This window comes from Sorghum bicolor, chromosome 4 (genome assembly GCF_000003195.3).
Source record: "Sorghum bicolor cultivar BTx623 chromosome 4, Sorghum_bicolor_NCBIv3, whole genome shotgun sequence".
In the NCBI taxonomy this organism is placed as follows: Eukaryota; Viridiplantae; Streptophyta; class Magnoliopsida; order Poales; family Poaceae; genus Sorghum; species Sorghum bicolor.
In genome coordinates, this window is record NC_012873.2 from 66996979 (window position 1) to 67020937 (window position 23959).

A 23959-nucleotide genomic window follows, 5' to 3' on the forward strand; every position below is an offset into this window, starting at 1 on the left:
TAAAAAAGGTAAACAATTTACACCTCATTTTCTAGAAGAACACACAGAATCCATTAGCCTATGACCATAAGAGGGGTGACCTGGTGGTCAACATGGGCAAGAGCCAGCAGAGAAATTGTATTGGGAATCCACTGACCACTGCAGCAGCAGCTCAATTCAGCCGGGCTAAATTTCAGCAACAGAACTGGGCCGGCAGACGTGCCTCGCAACGTCGCAAAAGCCGCACCCGTTCTGATTCCTTGGGCTGTGAAAGCCAAGCCCACGGGCGGGCCATGCTGGGCTGCTCCTGCTCTATCCGGAACGCCTCCGCCAAACACCCAAATATATGTCACAAATCCCCGCCGCCGCTCGGTAACTACTCCCTGCCCCCACAACACCCCTCCCCGATAAACCCGCGCGTCCCGCACCACCGTCCACCGCTGCCTCACTCGCTCGCCCCGTCCCCGTCCTCGTCGCGAGCACGCACGCCAAACGGCACGCGCTCCTCTTCCCCCACGCACGCCTTCCGCTTCTCGCCCCGATCAGTGCTCGCCAGCAGCCTGCCAGCCTCGCCTCGGAACATTGAAGCACACAGTAGTGTCTCACTCACCCGGGCAATCCGCGGGAGGTGCGGCGCGCACAGCTAGGACCAGGAGGCGAACGGGCGGCGCGACGTGAGTCGAGTTCGGGCCGTGCAGGCGGGGTAGCAGGCAGCCATGGAGACACCGCGGCTTGCAGTCGGGGCAGCGTCGCGGCCCCCGCCACCAACTCCTCGATTCCGGCGGCGGCGCTTCCCGCGTCCGCGCGGCGGGGTGCATTGCTTCCCCTTCGCCCGCGCCGCTCGACCGGTGCTTCTAACCCGGTGCTCCTCCTCCTCCTCCTCCAGGTGCGTGCAAATCCCACACCCAGCACTATTCCGTGCGGCCGTGCTCGCATAATTGCTGCGTGTACTCTGTATGCGTGCCTGTTGCTCAGCTGATTCGGTCCTCCAATTTGTGTCTCAGGGAGGGGAACGGCGATTCTCGCGGTAAGCCCCGGCGCGAGAGCTCCAGTACCGTCCGGTGGGTTCCCGCTATATCTCGATTTTGTAAGCGCTCGAATTGCGGATGATGTTTCTATATGGTGCTGGGAATTTTGTAGGTTGGACGTCGACGCAGATAGTGATCAGGCATGGATGAGATGGCCACAGATAATTCCACTTTATCTTCTGTTGTTCTGCTTTGCTGATTTAAGAGGCTTATGAGTTTAGGGTAATTGCTGTTTCCAGGTACCAAGTTTGGCTGATGAGGGTGATGTTGGGGAGCTCTTCAGACTGGCTCAACGGAGTAATTACTCTTCCCTTGCTTTACCTAATGTTAGTGTTCTGTATCAGACCATACTTAGTACTACAACTGTTAGTTTTCATCATAATGTAGCACACATTTTTCCATTGGAACCACTCTTTCACATTGCTTTGTTCCTTGCTGATAAATAAGTCTTAACAGTTGTCTGTTACAGATATCCTGTACATTAACAAGCAGCGGCTTATGGCTATGGAGGAGCTGAAGAAACTACAGGATGAAAATAATTTGCTTCTTGAGGAAATACAAGTACTAGAAACAGAAATGCAAGGTGCGGTCTTGGTTACCAACATTTTCAGGCTTTATGGATGATAATGTGAAATTTCATCTTCAGCAATCCTATATATACTGATTGTTGATATGATCGTTTTACTTTCCATTTCTCATTCTTAACTATAGAGGTAAACTGCACGCATCAAATACTAGAAATGTTGTCATATACCTTTCACTATACTTTTACATATTCCATTTCCTCATGGCATTTCTTTCAGGTATTCCCCTAGAAGCAGCACAATCGTTAAGTTTCAGCGAGTTACTCCTGCGGATAGATACAATGGTCATTTCTGGAATGATCAGCATGGCGGAAGCATCTGATTTAAGAGAGAAAGTTGTCACTAATAGAAGCATAATACAAAGCGCCTTTTCTGACATTCATCATAAGCCAAATACTGAATTGCTGTCTGAACTGCGACTCTTTCTACGTAAACCAATAGAGTATGATACCACTTACCTTACTTTCCTCCAGTTTTACCGCCTTTTACTCAAATTTTCTGCAGTGTTACCGGATACCCATGTCCTTTTTTTTTTTGCTGCAAGACAACTTGACACATCGAATTGTCCATTGGCACCTGACATGTCCTGGTAACACTATTCCTGCCTATGAAGCCGCGCCACCCCCACGGCGACGCCGCCTAGATCCGCCGCCGCCTCTGCCTCCCAGCGCCCCACCGCCACCTCCAGGCCCTCGCCCACCTCCGCCGCTATGCCCAGTGCCTGTTTTTCGACCGAGGACCGCCGAATCGAGCCTGCCCCGCGTCCGCGCCTCTGGTCGGTCGTGGTTGGTTCGCTCGACCAACTCGGGGAGACCATGGCCGCCTCGTCTCCAGCCGCCCCACCGAAGAAGGCTCACTTCTCCTTCGCCCCACCGAAGAAGGTTCGTTTCTCCTTCACTCCACCCTCTCAACCTGCAGCCGCTGGCGTCATTCCCAGAAGTGTCGCTCCCAAATCCTGCCTCAAATCTTCCGGCGAGAGACGCAATACCTGCAGTAATGGCCGCGCACCTTCCCAAGCTGACCTCGACAGGCCGAAACATGCCAGTGTCACGCCCGGCCATCACTCCTCGACGCGCTTGGTGACTGACGAGGACGGTTGGTCAACTGTCGTTAGGAGAAGGGGAGGGCGCTCCGGCGGCTCTGCTCAGGCAGATTCATGGCGTCCAGCTGCCCCTGCCTTCCTCGAATTCTTCAGAGGTAAGTGCTTTCGTTGTCTTGCAGGGGGACACCGAGCAGCAGGCTGCAGAGAGCCGGTCCACTGCCTGCGCTGCTTGCGAATCGGGCATAAGGCCAGGGAATGCAGTGGTGCAGTTCCACATCTAGCTCGTCAGGCCTCTGCAGCCCACAAGCACCCGCCTGGACGCGGCACTCCTGCTCCCTCTGCACTGGCCCGGCCACCACCGCCTGACCCCGTATCATTCCCACCCCTCCAGCACCGCGAGATGCCGGCGCCGGGACACCCCACGACGCGCCCGTCAGAAATCTCCGCTGTGGCAGCAGCAACGCAGGACATGGAGGAGGAGTGGGAGCGCCTCTCCTCCTGCACCGTGGTCCTCTGCCTCTGTAGAGAGGTAGATGTGGAGCCAACGACGATTGAAAAAGAGCTTCGGGTCCGCTTCGGCATCCGTCGTGGTGACGTCAAGGTTACCCGTCACCGACCAGAGGACTTCCTCGCCGTCTTCGAGTATCCCCACCACCGGGATGCTGCTGTTGCCCTCAAGTGCCTTCGTCTGGGTAGCCTCAACATCCGCATTCGGCCATGGCGTGTGCTCCCCTACAGCGACCACCGCGACTTGCGCCACCATGTTCGGCTCTGCCTGGAGGGGATTCCAGCACACGCCTGGAACGCGAGCATCGCCAAGAGGGTGGTGGCAAGTGCCTGCGACATGGACTACGTGGAGCCGCAATCCCTGCGCCGCGATGACACCAAGGCCCTGTGTATGTGGGCGTGGACCTACAACCCATCAGATATTCCGAAGGTAACTTGGTTAACCATTACAGGGAAGGCAGTGCAAGTTCATGACGGCATCGGCACGCCCCATGGCCGGCGAGGACTCACCTTCAGGGTACTAGTTCACCTGGACATATTAGAGCTGCCCCCGGACTCGCATGGGCGGTCGGAGACAAGGGACTTCACATGGAACTATGGGGTGGTGGATGGCGGCCGTCCACTTCCAGACTCCAAGCTAAGGCGTTGCCACCAAGACGAGGACGACAACACTCGCCGTGCACGCCGTGGCAACAACCACAGCTCAAGGACGCTCCTAGGGTGGGAGCGCTCCGAAAAGCGCCACCAGCAGCGTGTCAAGTCACCTGACGGTCGTTGCTGGCGAAATCAACGTTCATCATCACCAGGACCTGACGACACCCAAGGCCAGGGACACCTCAATTCCCTCTTGCCTGTACACCGTGCAAGCCCTTTATGCGTCACAGACTGCGTGCAGCCGCCCACTCAGACACCCTCAGATCATGTCCACCAAGGAGGCTCCTCTATGCAGACGTCTGCTATGGAGACCGCCCAGGAAAGCCCAGCACAAGAAGTGGCGCCCCTAGCCAATGGGGCTCCAAGGGCAACTCCAAATGCGCCGTCACCATCTTCATCGAGTCGCAGTCACACTAGGGAAGCTACACTGGACAACCTCCACAGCATTCAGAGGTCCAATTTGTCTGACAATGACAGCAGATCGCCCCCACCAATTTCGTGTCTGGCTCCACAGTTTCACTCGGTGGCTGCTTCATCTAGGCTGGAAGCATCCGCTGACTTTGGCCAGGAACAAGGTGACCTGGTGCTACCCCATACCTCATCGCCTGCAACGCCAAGGTTCTCCCCCTGTACCGGCCACAACCAGGGGGTGCCTCAGGTCTGCTCTGTGCAGTGTAGGAGGTTTCGCCCAGGATGTGTCTATATCAGGCGCCACCCACGTAGGCAGCGCACGCCACAAACCGTAACGTCAGCCCAGCTGGCACTGCAGAACGCGACGGCAACCTTCATCAGCCAGGTCACGCAGCCGACACCGGCGCCATTGCTCCAAGCCCCCCTGCAGCAACCTAGGCCACCTAGGCCAACACGGCGGGGGATAAAGATCTCAGCACAGCGGCGCAAGAGCGTTCGCATTGCGACCACGTCGTGGCCCCAAGGTGATGCACAGGCGAAGGCTCGCCAGGTCCTCATGAAGAAGCTCGGGATCATGGAGGAGCAAAACTCGATGGACGACACACTACTCAACTATTTCAGGCTCTTCAGCGGGCCGCTCTCGGAGCTGGTGATAAAGGCGTTGACGGCCCTGTGTGGCCTCGACGGCGGCGCTGCAGCCAGCAGCTCCCCGGCCTAGGACTCGGCGCTTCCCAATGGGTTCACAGCTAGCTCCTATGTCGCAACGCAACTGTAACATTCTTTGTTGGAACGTGAGAGGCCTCAATGACGTGGTCAGGCAAGATGCTGTAAGTCTGCTGGTAAGAGACACAGCTTCCACCATCGTATGTTTGCAAGAGACGAAGCTGCAAAATTTGGACCAAGGTGTTGTGAGACGTACTGTAGGGGCAAAATTTAGAAACACTTTCGCTGTCCTACCAGCCACACAAACAAGAGGTGGCATCCTTATCGCGGTCAATGAGGACTATTTCCAGCTATCTGACCACCAGGTATCCACGCACGCCGTGACTGCAACAATCACCATGAGGGCAGATGGAACCAAATGGCAGATCACAGTTGTCTACGGCCCGCAGGGAGACGCAGAAAAATTACAATTTCTTCAAGAGCTGGCTGCAATCCCCTGCCCGGCCCATGGAAGGTGGCTTATCTTAGGAGATTTTAATCTCATCTACCAGGCAGAAGACAAAAATAACTCCAATCTAAATCGTCGCCTCATGGGCTCCTTCAAAGCTATGATCGATGATCTAAACCTAAAGGAAATAGGCCTGAATGGACGCCGCTTCACTTGGAGCAACGAGCAAGACAATCCGACACTGACAAGAATTGACAGATTTTTTTGCACCCCTGATTGGGAATTATCCTTCCCAACATGCTTCCTCCACTCCTTGCCTTCACTCATGTCTGATCACACCCCTCTACTTCTGCAAGGAGAGCTTGAGCACTGCCACAATAACACCTTTCGCTTCGAAAATTTCTGGGTCAAGGTGGATGGTTTCAGGGACGTGGTGGAGCAAGTCTGGTGCAAACCTGTCCACTCTGTGCTACCCTTCAAACGTCTGCATATAAAATTAGTGCGAGTGGCAAAAGGCCTCAAGAGGTGGCGGAAGGAGAAGATTGGGGATACTCGGCTGCAGCTAGCCATTGTCAAAGAGGTTCTGCTACAGCTCGAGGCAGCGCAGGAAGTCAGAACACTCACACAGCAGGAGCTCGACCTACGCCGTCGGCTAAAAATCAGAAGCACTGGATTAGCGGCCATTGAAAAATCAAGAATTAGACAGCGGGCAAGGCTCACATACATCCGCAGTGGAGATGCAAACACAAAATTTTTCCACATTCGGGCTAACACGAGAATGAGGAAGAATTATATCCATAGCCTGCACACTGATGGGAGGGTGGCGACTACACACAATGATAAAGAAAAAATCATTGCGGACTATTTTTCGGGACACCTAGGCTCCCATGAACCGAGGTCGACGACGTTCAGCTGGTCGGCGCTTGGATATGTCCCAAGGGATCTGTCGGCACTCGAGGCCCCGTTCACACAAGATGAAATCAAAGATACAATAAACTCCATGCCGTCGGACAAGGCACCGGGTCCAGATGGCTTCACAGGCGCCTTCTTCAAAGCTTGTTGGGATATTATCAAAGAGGATGTCACTGCCGCTGTGAACAGTCTGTATAGTCTAAACTCCCAAGGTTTTGAGTTCCTAAATTCAGCAAACATCATCCTGCTTCCAAAGAAAATGGATGCTTTGAGAGTTGCAGACTTCCGCCCGATCAGCCTCATTCACAGCGTAGCAAAGATTTTCGCCAAACTACTCACAAATAGGTTGGCGCCGCTGCTTGATTCCTTAGTTTCAAAATGCCAAAGCGCCTTCATTAAAAGGAGGAACATCCACGACAACTTTCTATATGTTCAGAACATAGTCCGGACAATGCAAAAGATGAAGCTGCCAATGTTGTTCCTCAAACTTGACATACACAAGGCTTTTGACACGGTCAGTTGGAGCTACCTCCTCGAGGTACTGCAGGCCTTAGGTTTCGGACCACGCTGGCGGGAGTGGGTTTCTATCCTTTTCCGCACGACATCATCGAGAGCACTGCTAAATGGACAGCAGGGTCCAGCTTTTAGCCACAGGAGAGGGGTTCGGCAGGGTGACCCTTTATCCCCCATGCTGTTCATACTCGCTATGGACCCTCTCCAACGCCTGCTAGACATGGCAACACAACAAGGCGTTCTTAGTGCTCTTCCTCTACCTACGACCAGGTGGAGAACCTCCATGTATGCTGATGATGCGGCTATATTCACTAACCCGATCAAGGATGACTTGGACTCCATCACGATGATCCTACAGGAATTTGGCAATGTATCAGGCTTACACATAAACCTACAGAAGAGCTCGGTACACCCAATCCAATGTCAGAACATCATTTTAGACCATGTGTTAGCCTCATTTGCAGGGACAAGAGAATCCTTTCCATGCCGCTAGTTAGGATTGCAGCTCCACACGAGATCCCTACAGAAGGTCCATGTGCAACCTCTCATTGAACGCATTGGGCAAAGGCTACCTGGATGGAAAGGTAGATTGCTCAATAGAGCGGGTAGACTTACTTTGGTCACCTCGGTGCTATCTTCAATGCCTACCTATCACCTCACAGTATTCCCACTGGCAGTATGGGCAAGAAAGAAAATTGACAAAATCAGAAGATCTTTTCTTTGGAAAGGGGAGGAGAACGCTAATGGAGGAAATTGCCTGGTAAATTGGCCAACAGTGTGCATGCCAAAGGATTTGGGAGGTTTGGGGGTGCCGGATTTGGAAAGATTTGGAACAGCCTTGCGGCTACGTTGGTTGTGGCAGGAGTGGGTTCAGGACTCAAAACCTTGGGTAGGGACAGAACTGCCGTGTAATGACAAAGACCGACTGCTCTTCAATGCCTCAACCACGATAACAATTGGAAATGGTGACAAGGCACGTTTCTGGCACCATACTTGGCTAGAGGGTGAAGCTCCAAGATTCCTAGCACCCCACCTTTTCGAGGTAGTGCGTTGTAAGAACAGGACGGTTCGCCAAGAGCTACAAAATGGTAACTGGATCCGATCCCTCAGGGCACGAATTACAACATCTGTACAGATACAGGAATTTGTTGCCCTTTGGATCAGGCTCCAGGATGTGCAGCTGATGCCCGATGTGCAAGATTCCATAGTTTGGAGATGGACAGCTGACGGTAACTACTCCACACGTTCAGCTTACAGGATACAGTTTCGAGGTTCGCATTGCAAGTTCCAGGCTGATCTTATTTGGAGAGCAAGGGCAGAAAATAAATGCACAGTGCATGCCTGGATACTAATGCATGGCAAAATCCTCACAGCTGACAACCTTCAAAAGAGAGGGTGGCCACATCAAGACCATTGCATTTTGTGTAATGGACCTCTGGAGACAGGGCTGCATCTATCTCTGCTATGCCCCTTTGCTAGAGCCGTCTGGAGCCAGGTGTTAACCTGGGAAAACTTTGATGTGCAGCTGCCCCAACAAGATCCCATATGCCTCGCCGATTGGTGGGAGGAGGCGGCGACCAAGGTGCCAAAGCAACAATGCAGAACATTTAATGGAGTGTTTATCTATGTTGTGTGGAACCTGTGGAAGGAAAGGAACAGGAGGATCTTTGAAAATGAGCACAAAACGTCAGCACAAGTTGCAGCATTGGTCAAGGAAGATATTGTTCAAAGGCGTAGGGCCATGTGTATTGTGGGGTAAAACAAACGTGTGAGTGGTACCTGTTTGTGTTTGGTCTTATGACCGGTGTTTTTGCCTGTTTGGCACTTTGGGTGCTTTTGTACATAAACCACTTTTCCTTCTTAATTGAGCGGCAGAGCTCCTGCCTTTACTTTCAAAAAACTATTCCTGCCTATGTTGGCCTTCTTCTATATCCACCTGAGTGAGCTTGAAGATGCTCACTAACATGGCAACTTGTATATGCTTCCCGCTGATGTTTCACCCAGTATAACTGCGACATATTTAATTTGAGTCTTTTGTTGTTATATTTGTTGATGCTATATTTGAGCCTATGTTCAATGCAGGAAACCTCTTCATATTGTGCACATCTGCAGTGAAATGTACCCAATAGCATCATCTGGATCATTATCAACCTATGTTGCTAGTTTATCTTGTGAGATTCAAAAAAAGGGTAACTTGGTGGAGGTGATACTACCCAAGTATGCAACCTCTCTTCACTAACCAAATCTTTGGTATATAATGCTTGATAGACTGTCTGGACACCTTAGGCTTTTATGTTGTAGTGGTCTGATTAATCATATAAATAGGGAAGTTTCTTTTGAGTTGATAATGTAAAAAATGTTGAACAATATAACATGCTTCTAAGCTTCCTTTTAGCTATTACAATGTAAGAGCAAAATCCTGAAATTTAAATATCCATGTCCCGATGAGACAATTTTTTTTTGCTCATTCTAGATGGATGCTCTAAACTGGACATTCTTCTGAAAGCTTGAATTTGATCGTCAACTTTTAGTTTTGATGACAATCTATAGTTCTTAACTGTGTTGTTTATTCCATCAAAGACAGAACATCGAGAAAGAAAATCAAGGCAACACATCCCAAATGATTTGAGTTAATTTGCAAACTAAATAAGTTATGTTTTGCAGTATTGTCATATTGGTATATAGTCCTCAATTTTCTTATCTTCTCGTTCTTGCTCATATGTGTTACATTTGAAATTCATTGTTATCTTTAGTAATGTGGATTGTTTTGGCTTGTGCCACATTTACATCTTGCTTATTGCACACAAAGCTATCATGCTCATCGCATTGGTATGACACAAAATAGGTACACCAGCATAAACGTGGATGGAATTCATGGTCTAAGGAGAGCTGAGGCAGAGTATGAATCTTATTTTGGTGGTGTTTGGCATAAAAACAAAATATGGACTGGGTAAAGATACACTCCTAGTGTGCAAACAGATGTAACAGGCCCTATTATCTCGCTCTTCTCTTATTTTAGCTGATGCTTCTGTATTTGTGTAGTTCTAGAGGCATTTCTCCTAACTTTGCTTCTTCTATGCAGTACATCAAGTGGTGTTGGTCTTGTACTTATAGAACCATCTCAGCTCTACTATTTCAGTCGTGATATGTTACATGGCTACCCTGATGACTTTGAGCGGTATGTAGGAGCATTAGATTTAGATAGTGACATGACAAGTTTTTATGAATATAACATGCAGAAGAAACTGATGTTGAACTGACTATATTTTAGAGTAACTGTTAATAATGGTAGCATTTTAGAATATTATATGTAGCTTTTTGTTGGAAGCGCTGCAAGCGCATGACATATAGATTATTTGTTCTTACTACATCTTTTTCAGATTTTCCTATTTTTCCCGTGCATCCCTGGATTATATTGTAAAATCTGGAAAGCGGCCAGACATTATACACATACATAACTGGGAAACTGCTATAGTGGCACCACTTTTCTGGGATATATTTGCTCACCAGGTCAGTTTTACTAAAGTATACGCTATGTTTTCTCAAATTTACTATGCTATTCAATGGTATGATAATGGTTTGCAGAATAGTCTTATTTGTTCTTCATGTTAAATGGATGATAATACCTTCTGATAGGATTTTGTCCTAGTATCACCAGTGAATAATATCTCATTCTGTAAACAGAAGAGGAAATATGTGCATCGTGTTTTCCCTTTTCAATACAAATAAATTTAAGTGCTCTATTAGATTGAAGGATCACTTCCCAGATTCATTACAGTATATGATCCACTATTCTCACTTAATCCATATATGCTCATTTCTCTCAACCTGGTCACATTACCTCTTCAAATAAACTCTGAATGTATTTTTTCCCACATGAACTGCCACAAGATTAATTTCATTTTCAGTGGGAGTTTCATCTGGCACATTCTTGCATTTTACCATTATGCACCTGATGCGCCCGTCATAATTTTTCGTAAAAGGACTTTTTAAATCTATTCTAGACATGATTACTGGTTTTTCTGTTATTTTTTAGACCTTCTGTTTTTCCTCCTGCAAGTTCTGAAATTTTCTTCTGATTTGTTAAGCATGTTCACAAATGGGATTAGTCCCCTTTTCTAAAACAGATAAAAGGCCTCCAGCCTATTATGAGCAAACTTGAATCCATTTTAGCCAACTTAACCTTGTTTGGCATTTCTGCTTGGCCCCAGTCACCCCCTTTTCCAAGGTGCATTTATTTTAATACTTATTGAAAAGTAATGTTCAGAGGTGTGCAGAGGAGACTGAATCAATGACCTAAATGATAAAGTAAATTGGGTGTTAGGATAGCCCTGACTTTTGCATTCCCACTTAGATTCCAAATTGTGAGTTTACAGTTGTATAAAATATAACATTACAAATGTATATGCTGAAATCAACATTGAGTCTTACTTTTGTACTTCAGTATTTCGTTATTGAAGTCCTGATGTGAAGTTTTGACTTGCAATTTTGTTATACATTCAGGGACTTGGGAACACTCGGATATTACTGACGTGCCAAGACTTGAATTCAGAAGTAAATATTCAGTATGATTTTTCCAGTCGTTAGTTGTTACATGCACTATGACTACCATCAATATGCCTCAAGATGATGCAAACTTTTAACATTGATTCCACCTATCACTGTTTCTAATCATTGCAATATATTTTGCATATAATTGAAACATTTTTTAGGGCTCAGTAGTATCTGTACCTGCATATACTAGACTACAAGTGGTTTCTTGTTTTTTCTAATTATTGTACATTTCATGCAACTGCTTCTAGTGCCTAGAGGAGCCAAATATATTGGAGATGTGTGGGCTCGATCCAAATAAGCTTCACCGCCCTGATCGTCTGCAGGATACAAATAAGACACATCTTGTTAATATTCTTAAGGTAAATCATCTTAGAATTGTTTTATACGCTTTAATATATGTTAGATATTGAAGACGTGTACCTGAATTATTGTTATCTCTGCCAACATAAACATTTAGCACCCATGGCAATTCTGTTTCTTTCTGGGAAACATATTGTTCAACCATGTTTAGATTTTCGCTGAATACAAGTTTAAAATGCCAGATGGAAGTTAATTGTTTCAAATGGCTTTGATGTATCCTTAAACATATTTTTTTATTAACTTATGTATCATATCTTTCTATTAACTTATGTATGTGCAACATATCTTTAGCTGTAATATCTTTCTGCAACTTGTCTTTGGTCTGTTACTCTTTCTGGATACGTTGTATTCCCGTTAATGTTCTTAATGAAGATACTCTTTCTGCAACTTATGTATATGCAGGGGGGCATTGTTTATTCAAATAAAGTCATTTTGATGTCCTCAACAGATTCAAAAGATTCTCTTATTCATGGTTCAAGACATGGGCTGCAATCAACATTAACCACACATAAGTAAATTAGATTATTCTTTGTTTATCTTTCCATAATTTTTCTCCCATTGGGCCTAAGAAATTGCTTGTTGCAAGTGGCACTTGATTTGCTGAGATTTTCTGAGATGCTTTAAATCCTTTCTAGGGAGAAGATATCGGTTGCTTCTTACGGACTGGATGGTGAACTTTGGGATCCATCGAAAGACATTTTCCTTCCTCGAAGGTATTCTGCCAATGATATTGAGGGGAAGTCCATTTGCAGACAAGCACTTAGGCGACGACTTCGATTCAACGGTGATTCATCCATTATAGTATGTACACTCTTGTTCTGCGAATACATACTTCTGTTTGTCTAGTTACTACATTGAGTGTAACATCAGGTAAGCGCCATTTGTCAGGTAGGATGTATCTGTGATGATAATTCAGATATCCATAGTCTTAAAGAAGCAGTTCATGTTGCTCTGCGCAGGAATTCTCAGGTGTGTGGTATACTACTTTGTTAGACACCTTCCTTGGGACTTAAACAGTTTATTTCTCTGCTAGTACAGTTGCAAGAGTTTATACTGTACAGGTCATCATCATGGAAAAGTTAGGGTCTGTCGTGAACTCAACTTTGCAAGCATTAAAGGGAGAGATATTGGTATCACTATTCCGTGTCTAACTTGTTTGGGCTTTCTACAATAATGGCACATCATGTGTTTAATGCAATTTCATTTCTTTATCATTTGTTTGGTTTATCAAACAGGGAGACAAAATAGCATTCGTTGAGGCATACGATGAATCCCTAGCACATTTAATATATGCAGGATCTGATATCATTCTTTGCTCTTCCTTTGAAGATCCATCACTGCAAACAGCGGTATGTGAAACCAGTCTTCTTTTTTCGCGAATTGTTTCAATACAATTATTAAACTAAGAGCAGTAAGCTGTATGTAAAAAATGGACCAACCTAGGAGTTAGACGGTTTTTCATTAGGAAGAAAATAAGTACCCAAATTTGAGTAGAAGAGGATTCGACCCTATTGTTGGGATGCATGACCACACCTCCCGCCCTAACATGCATGTGCACTTTTTTTTAAAAAAAAAAGTAAAACAGTATTTTTAGTGCACCTATCCTTGTCCTTTGAAATAAAGGACCAACAAGTTTCATTTGCATACATTGATTTTATTCAGCATGCTGCTGTGTATATAAGTGTTTCAAATGGATCTTGCTGCTATACATTTGTTTGCATAGGTTCTGTCCATTTAGCAAACACCACAAATCACGGAGTTAATAAGGACATACAAAATACAAAGCCTGTTGTGATTATTTTCCATCCCACTGCTGCGTCAATGTTAAGTCTCCTTGTGTGCAGATGAAGGCAATAAAGTATGGTTCTGTGCCGGTACAATTAAACTTTCCCAGCGATGAATCAAGGTAAATACCAAAGACGCTTACTTGGCAATCCATCAGTTTGATATGATTTAGATGAAATGTTTTTTTGTGTCCAAAGTGAGTCGAAACTGCATGACTGACAGAAGCTTGAGTATGGACCAAAGTAGCATTTACATCAGTTGATTGACGGTTATGTTATGTATATAGCTTATGCTTTCCATTTGTATGTACATGTAACCAGGGAGTTGGAGGGGCATGGTTGCCCCAATACAGCAATGTCTCAGTACATCATCTCAACCTATGGAGATCTGTCTCTTTCTCAAACACTTGATGACTTTGTAAGTTTGCAATCTCAAGGGAGAATAGCTATCTTATCACGGACTGTTCATTGTGCACAATCAATTATCTGTTAATAGATCAAATAATGTTCTGAACATCAGCATAGGTCAAAGTTGCAATCAAAAGGCCCAGGAAGCTGAATGCGTGGAACTATATTATTTTCTGAAGTTACTTGCTTCTTGAATTTAACATAATTTTCTTCCCAATGTGCAGAACAATGACCCTTCACATTGGGATCGGCAGATTAAGGATGGGATGGCTAGGGGTTCGTCATGGGACATGAAGTGCTATAACCTTCATTGGGATGCTTATTCCTCTATAAGGAAGCTGTGAACTGGGCATGCTAGAGAAGCACACCCCAAATTAAGGGTACCATTTTTTTTTTGCATATAATTAGATTAACATTTAATTTCTTAGATGAACATTTAATCAAGCTAAAGGTCAGTAAATAAACAAATGGTATGTACAGCTGCTCTGGATTTCACAATATTCTCCAATTTACTGTGGTAGTTAGTGTGCATTTTCTTGAGGAACAAACATGAACAGTGTCAGTGGACTTGACGCATATACACATCATTCTGAACAAACAAACAAGAGCAGCTAGTGATCCGTTTTAGAAAGGGTGAACAATATTTGTCGTCCCTTCTTATAAAATTACGGCAAAGCTTTTGCTGTCCCTTTGGGCTTTTTTTTTCCCCAACGGTGAATAATATTCAGTTCCTAGTTCTTGGCTCTTCATCATGTGTGCACCCTTTCGCTGTTGCATCCAAAAGAATCCATACTTTGAATCAATCTGCTAAAATTATGGCCCAAATAATATTACCTACAAGCTGTAAGTATATGTGCTGCCCTCTTCAAGATCCAGGACATCTTGCTGTCTGATCATGGAAGGAAGATCCCGTTGTTCCATGGGAAGCAAGGTCTGCCTCTCTTCCAGATTGCCATCAGCCTGAGCCCACGGGTGCTGCTGGTATCTCCTCAGCTTCTCCAGCCTCTCAGCCGCCTCCTTCATCGTTGGCCGTTCCTCTCCACTCATGTTCAGGCATCGCATCACGAGGTGAGCAATTTCTTCAAGCACCTCGGCTCTCATCTCGTTCCTCACTTGGCTGTCAAGAAGTTCTTCATGCCGGCCAGCCTTCATTGCCGTCATGAAGCATGACACTAGACTCCTGTCTTCCTCTGGGCCGTCGAAGTAGAGTGCCTTCTTCCTGGTCAGAAGCTCCAGCAGGACAACACCAAAGCTATACACGTCGCTCTTATCGGTTAGCTGGCATGTCATAAGGTACTCAGGGTCAAGGTACCCACAAGTCCCCTGCACCAATGTCGCAATCTCGGCCTCATCAGCGGGTGCCAATTTTGACGCCCCGAAATCCGAAACTTTTGCGGTGAGCTTGTCGTCGAGCAGAATGTTGGCCGTCTTGACGTCTCCATGGAGGATCGGCGGCGAGGCAGAGGAGTGCATGTACCCAAGCGCCTCCGCGGATTCCGCCGCAATCCGAAGACGGGTGTCAAGGGTTATATCAGCCTTGAGATCCTTATCGTGGATGTAATGGTAGAGAGTGCCGTTGGAGACGAACTCGTAGACCAGCATGGGCACTTCTACCTCGAGGCAGCAGCCGAGCAGCTTGACGACGTTCCTGTGGTTGATCTGGGAGAGGATGAGCATCTCCCTCGCGAACTCCTTGGTCTGGGCCTCCTCCATCATCTTGGACCTCTTGATGGCCACCACCGTCTTGTCCTCGAGGACACCCCTGTAGACGACGCCGTGGCCGCCGCGGCCGAGGACACGGTCGGCGGCGAAGCTGTTGGTCGCCTTCTCCAGCTCCTCCTCGGAGAATATCTTGAACCCACCCGCTCCGGCGCCGGCACTGCTGTAGGAACGCATCTGCTGCTGCAGGATGACGCCCCCGTTCTGCTCGAAGAACCTCTGCTTCGTTCTGATGAGCTTCCTCTTCTGGAGCCCCAGGTAGAGCCAGAAGCACATGAACACTGACAGGAACACTCCGACGCTGACCCCTGAACATCATCGCTTATCAGTATCCCGGTAAGAATTGACGAAATTTCCAAGCATGGTAATCTATGGACGGGTCAGTCACAGGGTGATGTGTTTGTGTACCTGTAACCACTTTGAGAGCTAGCGTAAACTTGTCCTTGGGCCGACAACCGTTCTGCTGGTAGGCATCCCCATCGGTTCCCGGACGGCATTTGCAAGTGTAGTTTCCCGGCAGATTTGTGCAGTCTCCGTAGCATGGATACTTGTCTGGGCGACGGCACTCATCGATGTCTGATCCGTTTGCAAATGCAATTTGGTTTCATCATTGGGCAAGGCGTAAAAAAGAAAAAGGCTATACTGATGCGCTCATATAAAAATAAAAATGCATGTTTACCTCTGCATCCGCCGTCGAGGTAGGGGTTCCCCTCGTATCCCTTGGAGCAATTGCAGCGGTAGCCGGCGCCGTTGGTGGAGGTGACGCAGTCACTGTTCGCACTCCGGCACGCGTAGTCCGTCATGTTTCGCTTGGCGGCGCTGCAGTTGCCGGCGTTCCGGATGCCCCAGTCGAGCACGACGGGCACGTCGAAGTCGTCGGTCCGGTTGAGGAACACGCGGTCGCTGTAACTAAACCACTCGGTCTCGACTAGGAACACGTAGTGGCACGTGGTGACATTGGAGGCGAAGGCCGGGTCCCCCTGCCCCTGCTGGAAGTTGATCTGGTGCGGCTCGTAGAAGTAGACGGCCGGCGGTATAGCGCTCTGGCAGCAACCCACGCCGGTGCACGACCCCTGCCCTGGAATGTTGTACTGCGACGGCCGGCACACGGACATGCAGCCGCTGACGTAGTAGCCTTTGTCGTCGACGAAGTAGCCAAGGTTGGGGCAGCCGATCGCGACGAGGCGGTTCTTGGCCGGGGAGAAGAAGAAGGGGCTGGCACCAGGGCTGCCGCCGAGGGACATGTAGGCACCCGGCCGCCCGCCGACGTACCCCCCCGTGGAATTGAAGCATTCGCGCGTCGCGTTGAGGTACGCCCGAGCCTCGCCGTCGACGAGGGACAGGCCGGCGAGCTGGTGGTCGTAGCCGTAGACGGTAAGGCGGGGCGGGGAGCGGGAGTCGTCGCAGAGGAGCTGGAAGCCTCCGGTGCCGTCGTCGCGGTAGCACCCGGCGCCGATGCCGAATGGGTAGGGGATGGTAATGTTGCCGCAGCTGTCGCGGCAGCCCGGCCGCGCGACCCCCAGTGGAAGTGTCGCTGACGACGGTGGTGGCGGTGGCTGCCGCTGAGCTAACGCCGCCGGCGCCAGCAGCACGACCAGTGCAGCAATGGCCTGCAAGCTTCTGCGTGGAGCGGTTGCCATTTCTGAGGTCGTGCTTTCTGACAGACAGCGCCGGGCTTCTCTTTGCATATAACGTGTGCGAGATGAGATGCGCTACATTGCTTCTACTACCTGCCTTCTGCCTTCACGCGTAGTGTAGCGGGACACGTGCTTCCACAAGTGGATGGTCGGTTTGACTTGACCGGGCTGGGGAGCGCCGCAGCTTCGGGTAATCGGGTGTTGGATGGTCAGACGACTTGTGTACGCATGGCTGGTCCTCCTCGTGCTCTAGTTGATCGAGTAAACAATATGTGAATATGTGATGATTGTTGGAAATATATGTAGTACGCAATTTTACCACTTTTTTAAGGAATATTGTGTCTACATATACACAATAATAAATGTTCTATAAACAAAGCATACAAGCAGGAACACTCGTGTTAATCGGAACGTAACCATGTAAATAATACTTGAAGCAATAGATACATAGCAAGTCTAGACGAAAGATACGCTGCGTATAATAAATAGTACTGTAAAAAAGAAAAGCTAGTGAGGAACTGAAGATTGATGCAAGTGTTATCGGTACCGCGCGCCATTCCATGGGGAGAGGATCTCCACCTGGAATTTGATTAATTTAAACAAAAGAAGTTTGCTAATAGAAGCAGAATCTTTAATTCTACAGTACGTTTAAGTTGAGGCAATCAATAGCTACAAATATACTCCCTCCATCCCAAATTATAAAACATTTGACTTCTTTAACTTCAAGTTTGACTACTCGTCTTATTCAAATTTTTTTTGCAAATATAGTTAAAATTAAGTTGTTCTTGTAGAAATTTTATTAATAAACCAAGTCACGGCAAAAGAAGTGATATTTTGCACAATGAATAAGATGAATGGTCAAACTTGGTGTAAAAAAAATCAAACGTCTTATAATTTAGGATGGATCGAGTATTTTATACATGTTGAGTGTGGGCTTCCATATCCACACGAAGGGGTACACCTCTGCCTCGGTACAGAGCCACCGCCGCCACTCCTCGCTCCTCCGCTGCCTCAGCTCGTAGGCCCCTCTCTTTCTTTCTCTCCCACGTATCTACCGGACATTAAAAGAGAAGGGAACCCACATATTATTAGGATTTAGTCTAATAAATATTTCAATGAAATCAAATGATTTTTAGTTGGCATCGTGTTTCCTACGATGACTTTGATGATTGCTATGATGAGATTGTCGTTGCAGAGAATGACCAATTTGTAACCTTTATCTGTAAGAGAAGGGGTGCTTTGGGGAGCCTCCTATGAGAATAGCAACTGACAGCGGAACTGTCGATATTCTTTCAGTGATTTAGATGCGTTTTGGACTGGTTACGAGACGTTGAATCTTACGGCATGCTCAATGTTTTGCAGTTGGCCGTTGGATTTGACTTAAGGACTATACTTTGGCTCCGACGTTCAAGAGAAACCATTGGAGGAGGAAAAAATGGAAGAATCTGAATAGAATATTATGTATTTTCTATTTTAGTTTTTTCATAATTTGGGGATGTACAGTGACAAAAGTTTAATACAAGTCCCCCTTCCCTTTGCAGAAAAAACACACGAATTTTGTTAATAACTTTAGCCTCCAAACTCTCAATGTCTCTTTACCATTACAAAGTTACAATTGTCTGTTTCTTGCAAGGATCCTCACTGATTCAAATCAAGGAAGTTAAAGAGTTTCTTTTCTTGCGAACTGAGCATAGTTTCACTAGTAGGTTCCTTATAAAGAATCTATTGGATTGACTTTGTTAATTTTAAGATTTGTTGGTCTAGAGTTTTTTAGGGGTTTGTTAGTCTAGAATTGGTCATACATATATAGGTGTGAAATTTGTTTTCTCGAAATAAAAAGCAAAAGGGTTAAAGACTTTGTTGGGCCAACGGGGAGGCTGATGCACTACAGAAGCAGAGGTCCAAACTAAATAGTCTTTGGGCTTCTCTGCCTGGCCTCGGCATGTCTGCCGCCGTCCCAAACCAGCCCATCTCCCCACGGCCCATCGTCCCAAACCGATTGGGCGGAAGACGTCGTCCCGCGGGCGCGCGCGCCGCGTGGACGACGAGGTCCCCGTCTCTCCGTGCGAGTGACACGAGCCGGCCCACGTCCCCGCCCCGCTGGACCTCCGCCTCGGCCTCGGCCGGCCAAAACCCTCGCCAAAATCCCCCAACTCCACCACCACTTGTCTCGCTTTCGCTTTATCACTTGTCGACACCAACAGTCGCCCCTTCCCCGAGCCCGGGCGCCTCTTCACCGCCGCCGCCCCGTCGTCGCCGGTCGGGACGCTCCGGGCGGCCGCGCGCCCCCACAGAGGAATGTCCCCCGCGGCCCCCGCCCTCCTCCACCACCGCGGTACGCGACCACACCCCCACCCCCACTCCCCTCCGCCTCTCGTCTCCCGTGCCTACCTTGTGGCGCTGGCGCCGTCCACCTCTAATTACCTAGGGTTTCGCTCCGCGGCTCTGCCCTATCGCCTGTTGTTGGACGGCGTTTGTCCTGGCGCCCTGTGCCGTGCGCGCGCGGCGCGCCCCTGTCGTGACGGAGGGAAGCAATGCGCGCGATGTGGGGCCAGGGCAGCCTGCCTAACGGTCGAGGCTGTTTGCTGCTACGTGGCGCGGGTTCCCCAGATAGCGTCGTGTGAGAATGGTGAATCATCAGAGGAGACCTAACCGGGAGTTATGCGGAGAATGGAACTGTTGGAGCCAGTGAATTCAACCAGATTGCTCTGTGAAATTATAACCTTTTCTGTGAAATTCCTGCGTAGCAGATGGGGCAAATTACTTTTGCTCCTCATGGGGTGCGTCGTGGACAAACTAGAGAAATGTGGCTTCTGTAGTCCAGTGTAACGCTGCCAGCCTCATGTACTAAAAGAAACTGGGTACAGATCTGGTTCCCCAACTATAATAGGTCTTTGGAATCTTATCAAACCGATTGCAAATCCAAGCAGTGTTGAATTCACCGTCTACTCCAGCTCGCTGTCTTCATTTAATTGCAAGGGGCCAAGGGCTAATTAGTTAATTGATCAGGGATTTTGATCTATAAACGCCATGACTGGGATTCCGTATGATGTGTGTTTCATGCTTCATCCACGTTTTTACAATGAAAGCCTATCTAATTTATGAGTGATTATCTTTTCCATTTAGATGCCTTGCAGTTTCTTAGCTGCTCGGATGCACATGTTGACTAAGTTACTGGTCTTTGTTATATTCTGTTAGGTGACTGCCATCTTAATAGCCCCATGTTCAAAATGGATTGCATTTAATTCCCAGGTTTAACTTATATTAGACTTACTGTTAGTTGCTATTTCTTGGTATCATCGCCCAGTGCAGTGTTTTCATCTTTTTCGTACTAGGTGTAAACACCTCCCACTTTTGCGTTGTTTGGCTTTAATTAGGACAGTTTGTTAGCTGATTCATTAAGATGCACAGATCTACACTTACTGTATGCCGTGCACCTCCACTTCTGATGTAGCACTGTACGTCCCTTGCAGATGTACAGATAGGCCACATAAATGGTGCATACTCTTTAAGTGTCTTATCATGTTTCCATGATCAAGCTATGACTTGTGACTTTCGCTCTAGACAAAAAGGTGAATGTGGGCTTGTTTAACACTTTGTTTTTCGTATAAACACTTCTTGTAGGCTTTCGTTTTTTCTTAAAAAGATTCTGTAAGTTACTTTTATGTATCATCCAAGTGGTTCTGTTCTTACTAACTTTGATATGATATTTCTACCAAGATGTTTATATCAAAATCGTTCTTGTTAGCCATGCAATCTCGGTTTATTTCGTTATTGGCATCCCATATCATGTACGACAGCAATTAATGCATACAGTTCCATCTTAAGCTTCCTATTTCTCCCTAATTCACAAGTTCCTTCTAAAGCAATAACTAATGTACAGTGCTTTTGCTGCACAGGGGTCTCAGGCAGAGCAACCTTACCTGTGCATCATGGAGAAAGCAGAGTCCCTCCAGGAGCTTGTTTCATGGGCACATCGCCTATGTTGGGGCCAATGAGGGTATCCTTGGTATGTGGTGCAAGCCCCAACCACCATAGGCCAAGGAATTCGGATACATCGCGACAACAAAAAGGGGGGTCCTCCAGAGGGAAAGGCAAGTCATACCAGGATAAAGATGATTCTGAGAACATTGATGAATTTGATAGCGATATCATGTTCTCCAAGAACGGACCACCAATATCTTTGGCAAGCAATTCCCGTCCTCAAGCCACATCAGCTCCTGGGGAAAGAGAGAAGGAGATCGTGGAGCTCTTTAAAAGGGTTCAAGCACAGCTGCGAGCTAGAGGGAAAGGCAGGGAAGACAAGAAGCCTGAACCTGCAAAAGTGCAGGGTGAAAGGGGCAGTGTTGATTCACTTCTTAAGCTGCTTAGGAAACACTCTGTGGACCAGAGAAGGAAGAGCAGTGACGACAAAGAACAGAATTTTGATGTAATGAGGAGAAACAACGATTCTGGAAATAGACAAAGTTCAACCATCTTTGGCACAAAAAGTGACATCCAGGAAGAGCAGAGGAAGCCACCTCCGGCACCCTTCAAAAGGCCAGCTTCAAATTTCAGGCGAAGGTCTCCTGTTCCTGGAGTGAAGTTCCAGCCTGCTATCAATACGGACGTAGACAGAGATGCCGATCGCAAGTCCATCGGCAGTAATGTCGCCGATGCTGTACAGAAAGCTAAGACAGTTCTTGATGAGAGGACTGTTACAGATGAGCCTGACTCCATGTCTCCGTATGAACCTGATTCTGTAATAGAACCAGAAAATATTTCTTTGGAAGACCTTGATGACATTTTAGATGACGATGAAGAATCTGATACAGATGAACCAGACGATGAGTATCCAGAACCTTCTTTGGAAATCACTGATGTTACAGATACAGATGAATTGCACGAGAACAACTCCACGGAAAGTTCAGATCTAACCTCTCTGAAGGTTGCAGAGCTGAGAGAGCTTGCAAAGTCCCGAGGAATCAAAGGCTATTCAAAGATGAAGAAAAACGAGCTGATTGAAGTGGTGAGCAGCAGCATGGCTTGATGATAAGCGGGTGATATTGTCAACCTTTCAGTCCCACTTTGCTGATTGAAGTGGTGAGCAGCAGCATGGCTATTCCATTTGAACCCACTTTGCTTGGCCTGATCCGCTGCCTTTCAGTCCCGTAGAAAATTGTAAATGAGCGAGGCTAACATTGTTCTGGTCTGTGCTGATCTTTTGCTGGTTCTCATTTTGTACGCTAGTTTGCTAGACATTTAGCTGAATTGTGTGCCGAGTGGAGTAAGGTAGCTGAGAGCCTGAGATGCTGTTTGTGTACTAAATGAATGCACCACATCTGTTCTAGGTGTTGTTCATCTTTTCTACAGAGTTGACCTATGGGCTATGGCTATGCTGGACCGTTCGCTCATCATCTGGTAAGACTACTGGATTGGTCTTGCCGATATTGTTCTGAAACATCGTAGGTTCTTTCCTCCCCTTTTACCTGGGTGATGCTGCAGATGAACTCCGTACTGGCAACTCCTCTGAGAGAGGGAGAGAGAGAGAGATGTTGCCACATGGTGTTGCTTTGCTTGCATTGCACCCTTCTCTGTATCAATTAATTCAGGCCTTGTTTAGATGTAAAAACTTTTGGAATTTTGACACTGTACCACTTTTGTTTGTATTTGTGAAATAGTGCCCAATAATAGACTAACTAGGCTCAAAAGATTTATCTCACGATTTACAAGCAAATTGTACAATTAGTTATTTCTTTTATCTATATTTAATACTTCATGCATGTGACGCAAGATTCGATGTGACAGAGAATTTTGTAAACTTTTGGACTTTTGAAGGGATGTAAACAGGCCCTCAAGATGGTGCTGTGCTGCAACAAGGCCTATTGTTTTTTGTAGCACAGTACCACCATATATTTACCCTATGTATGAACAAGAACAAGTCCCTGATCTCTCTTTGCGTTGCAGGTGAATGAAGGCTGGCAATTATTGGCCTGCCCTGCGCTCTCGACGCCGTGCAGAGGTAGCTGCAGCTTTGCTCATGGTCATGGAAGACAGCAGGAGGAGGAGGAGCAGCCACCAATTACGCATTGGGTGGTTTGTTACTTTGTTCAGAGACAGGAGACTGTGTTGAGGCCGGCGGCTGCGTTATTGGCCTGTGCTTGTGTTCTTCCTTGTGCTACGCTAATCGTCATGTGGTATCGTGATCCACGCGGGCGGGTAGGCGGGGACTCTCGGCTCAGTCTGCATATGCTTTGGTCTCTGGCAGCCGTCAGATCTGGAGTGATTGGACGGTTAGTTGGCCTCCTCACGTGCCGCGTCTCTGCTGCTTGTCTCTCACCATGCTGACTGGCTCTGCTTCCGCCTGGGCCTGCTGGGCATATTGCGGAGCCCTGATTAAAGCTGGCCCAGCTCGATACGGCCGCAGTTATCATTGTACGTACTGCAACCGAGTCCCAGCCACTGCCCACCTCCTTTTTCTTCATTCCAAAAAAATAAAAATAAAGTAACGAGCACATTTTTGTCCTGTTGGCATGCAGTAGCCCCGTATTTGCACACAGGGGCCTTTATGCAAGGCTTCCTCCTTTTGCGTCTCCTCACTCATCTCAGGCCTTATTTAGTTTACCCAAAAAATCATTTTTTTTTTCAAAATTTCTCGTCACATCGAATCTTATGGCACATGTATGAAACATTAAATATAGATAAAAATACTGTAAACCGTGAGATGAATTTTTTTAACTTAATTACTCTATATTTGAACAATGTTTGTCAAATAAT

The 23959-nt window shown here is 47.2% G+C and overlaps 3 protein-coding genes across 17 annotated transcripts; 2 read left to right on the forward strand and 1 right to left on the reverse strand.

Moving 5' to 3' along the window:
* On the forward strand, window positions 367-14395 carry LOC8056415 (probable starch synthase 4, chloroplastic/amyloplastic). 14 transcript variants are annotated; one of them, XR_002452097.1, is made up of 20 exons: window positions 368-865; window positions 984-1040; window positions 1120-1147; window positions 1229-1333; window positions 1464-1590; window positions 1811-2033; window positions 8824-8958; window positions 9587-9691; window positions 9824-9919; window positions 10122-10251; window positions 11245-11295; window positions 11544-11654; window positions 12058-12167; window positions 12291-12456; window positions 12548-12624; window positions 12694-12785; window positions 12891-13004; window positions 13500-13561; window positions 13761-13857; window positions 14072-14395. XR_002452097.1 is itself a non-coding variant. In XM_021458864.1 (20 exons), exons 1-20 carry the CDS (start codon window positions 696-698, stop codon window positions 14189-14191), a joined length of 2136 nt encoding a protein of 711 aa, XP_021314539.1. In that variant the 5' UTR covers window positions 375-695; the 3' UTR covers window positions 14192-14395. The 14 variants fall into 14 exon arrangements, 9 of the variants coding, with proteins under 9 accessions (XP_021314545.1, XP_021314544.1, XP_021314539.1 ...); XM_021458864.1 differs by having other exon boundaries at window positions 375-865; window positions 12291-12439; window positions 12717-12785; XM_021458862.1 differs by having other exon boundaries at window positions 376-865; window positions 12544-12624; window positions 12717-12785.
* LOC8056416 (wall-associated receptor kinase 2) lies at window positions 14348-17250 on the reverse strand. Its single transcript, XM_002454702.2, has 3 exons — window positions 16246-17250; window positions 15975-16142; window positions 14348-15874 (listed from the first exon to the last, which is right to left on the reverse strand). The coding sequence occupies exons 1-3, from the start codon at window positions 17204-17206 to the stop codon at window positions 14682-14684; spliced, it is 2322 nt and encodes a 773-aa protein (XP_002454747.1). The 5' UTR covers window positions 17207-17250; the 3' UTR covers window positions 14348-14681.
* LOC110434971 (SAP-like protein BP-73) lies at window positions 19304-22578 on the forward strand. Of its 2 annotated transcripts, XM_021460121.1 has the most exons (3): window positions 19304-19538; window positions 20677-20775; window positions 21103-22578. In XM_021460121.1, exons 1-3 carry the CDS (start codon window positions 19502-19504, stop codon window positions 22230-22232), a joined length of 1266 nt encoding a protein of 421 aa, XP_021315796.1. In that variant the 5' UTR covers window positions 19304-19501; the 3' UTR covers window positions 22233-22578. The 2 variants fall into 2 exon arrangements, with proteins under 2 accessions (XP_021315796.1, XP_021315797.1); XM_021460122.1 differs by lacking the exon at window positions 20677-20775 and having other exon boundaries at window positions 19354-19538.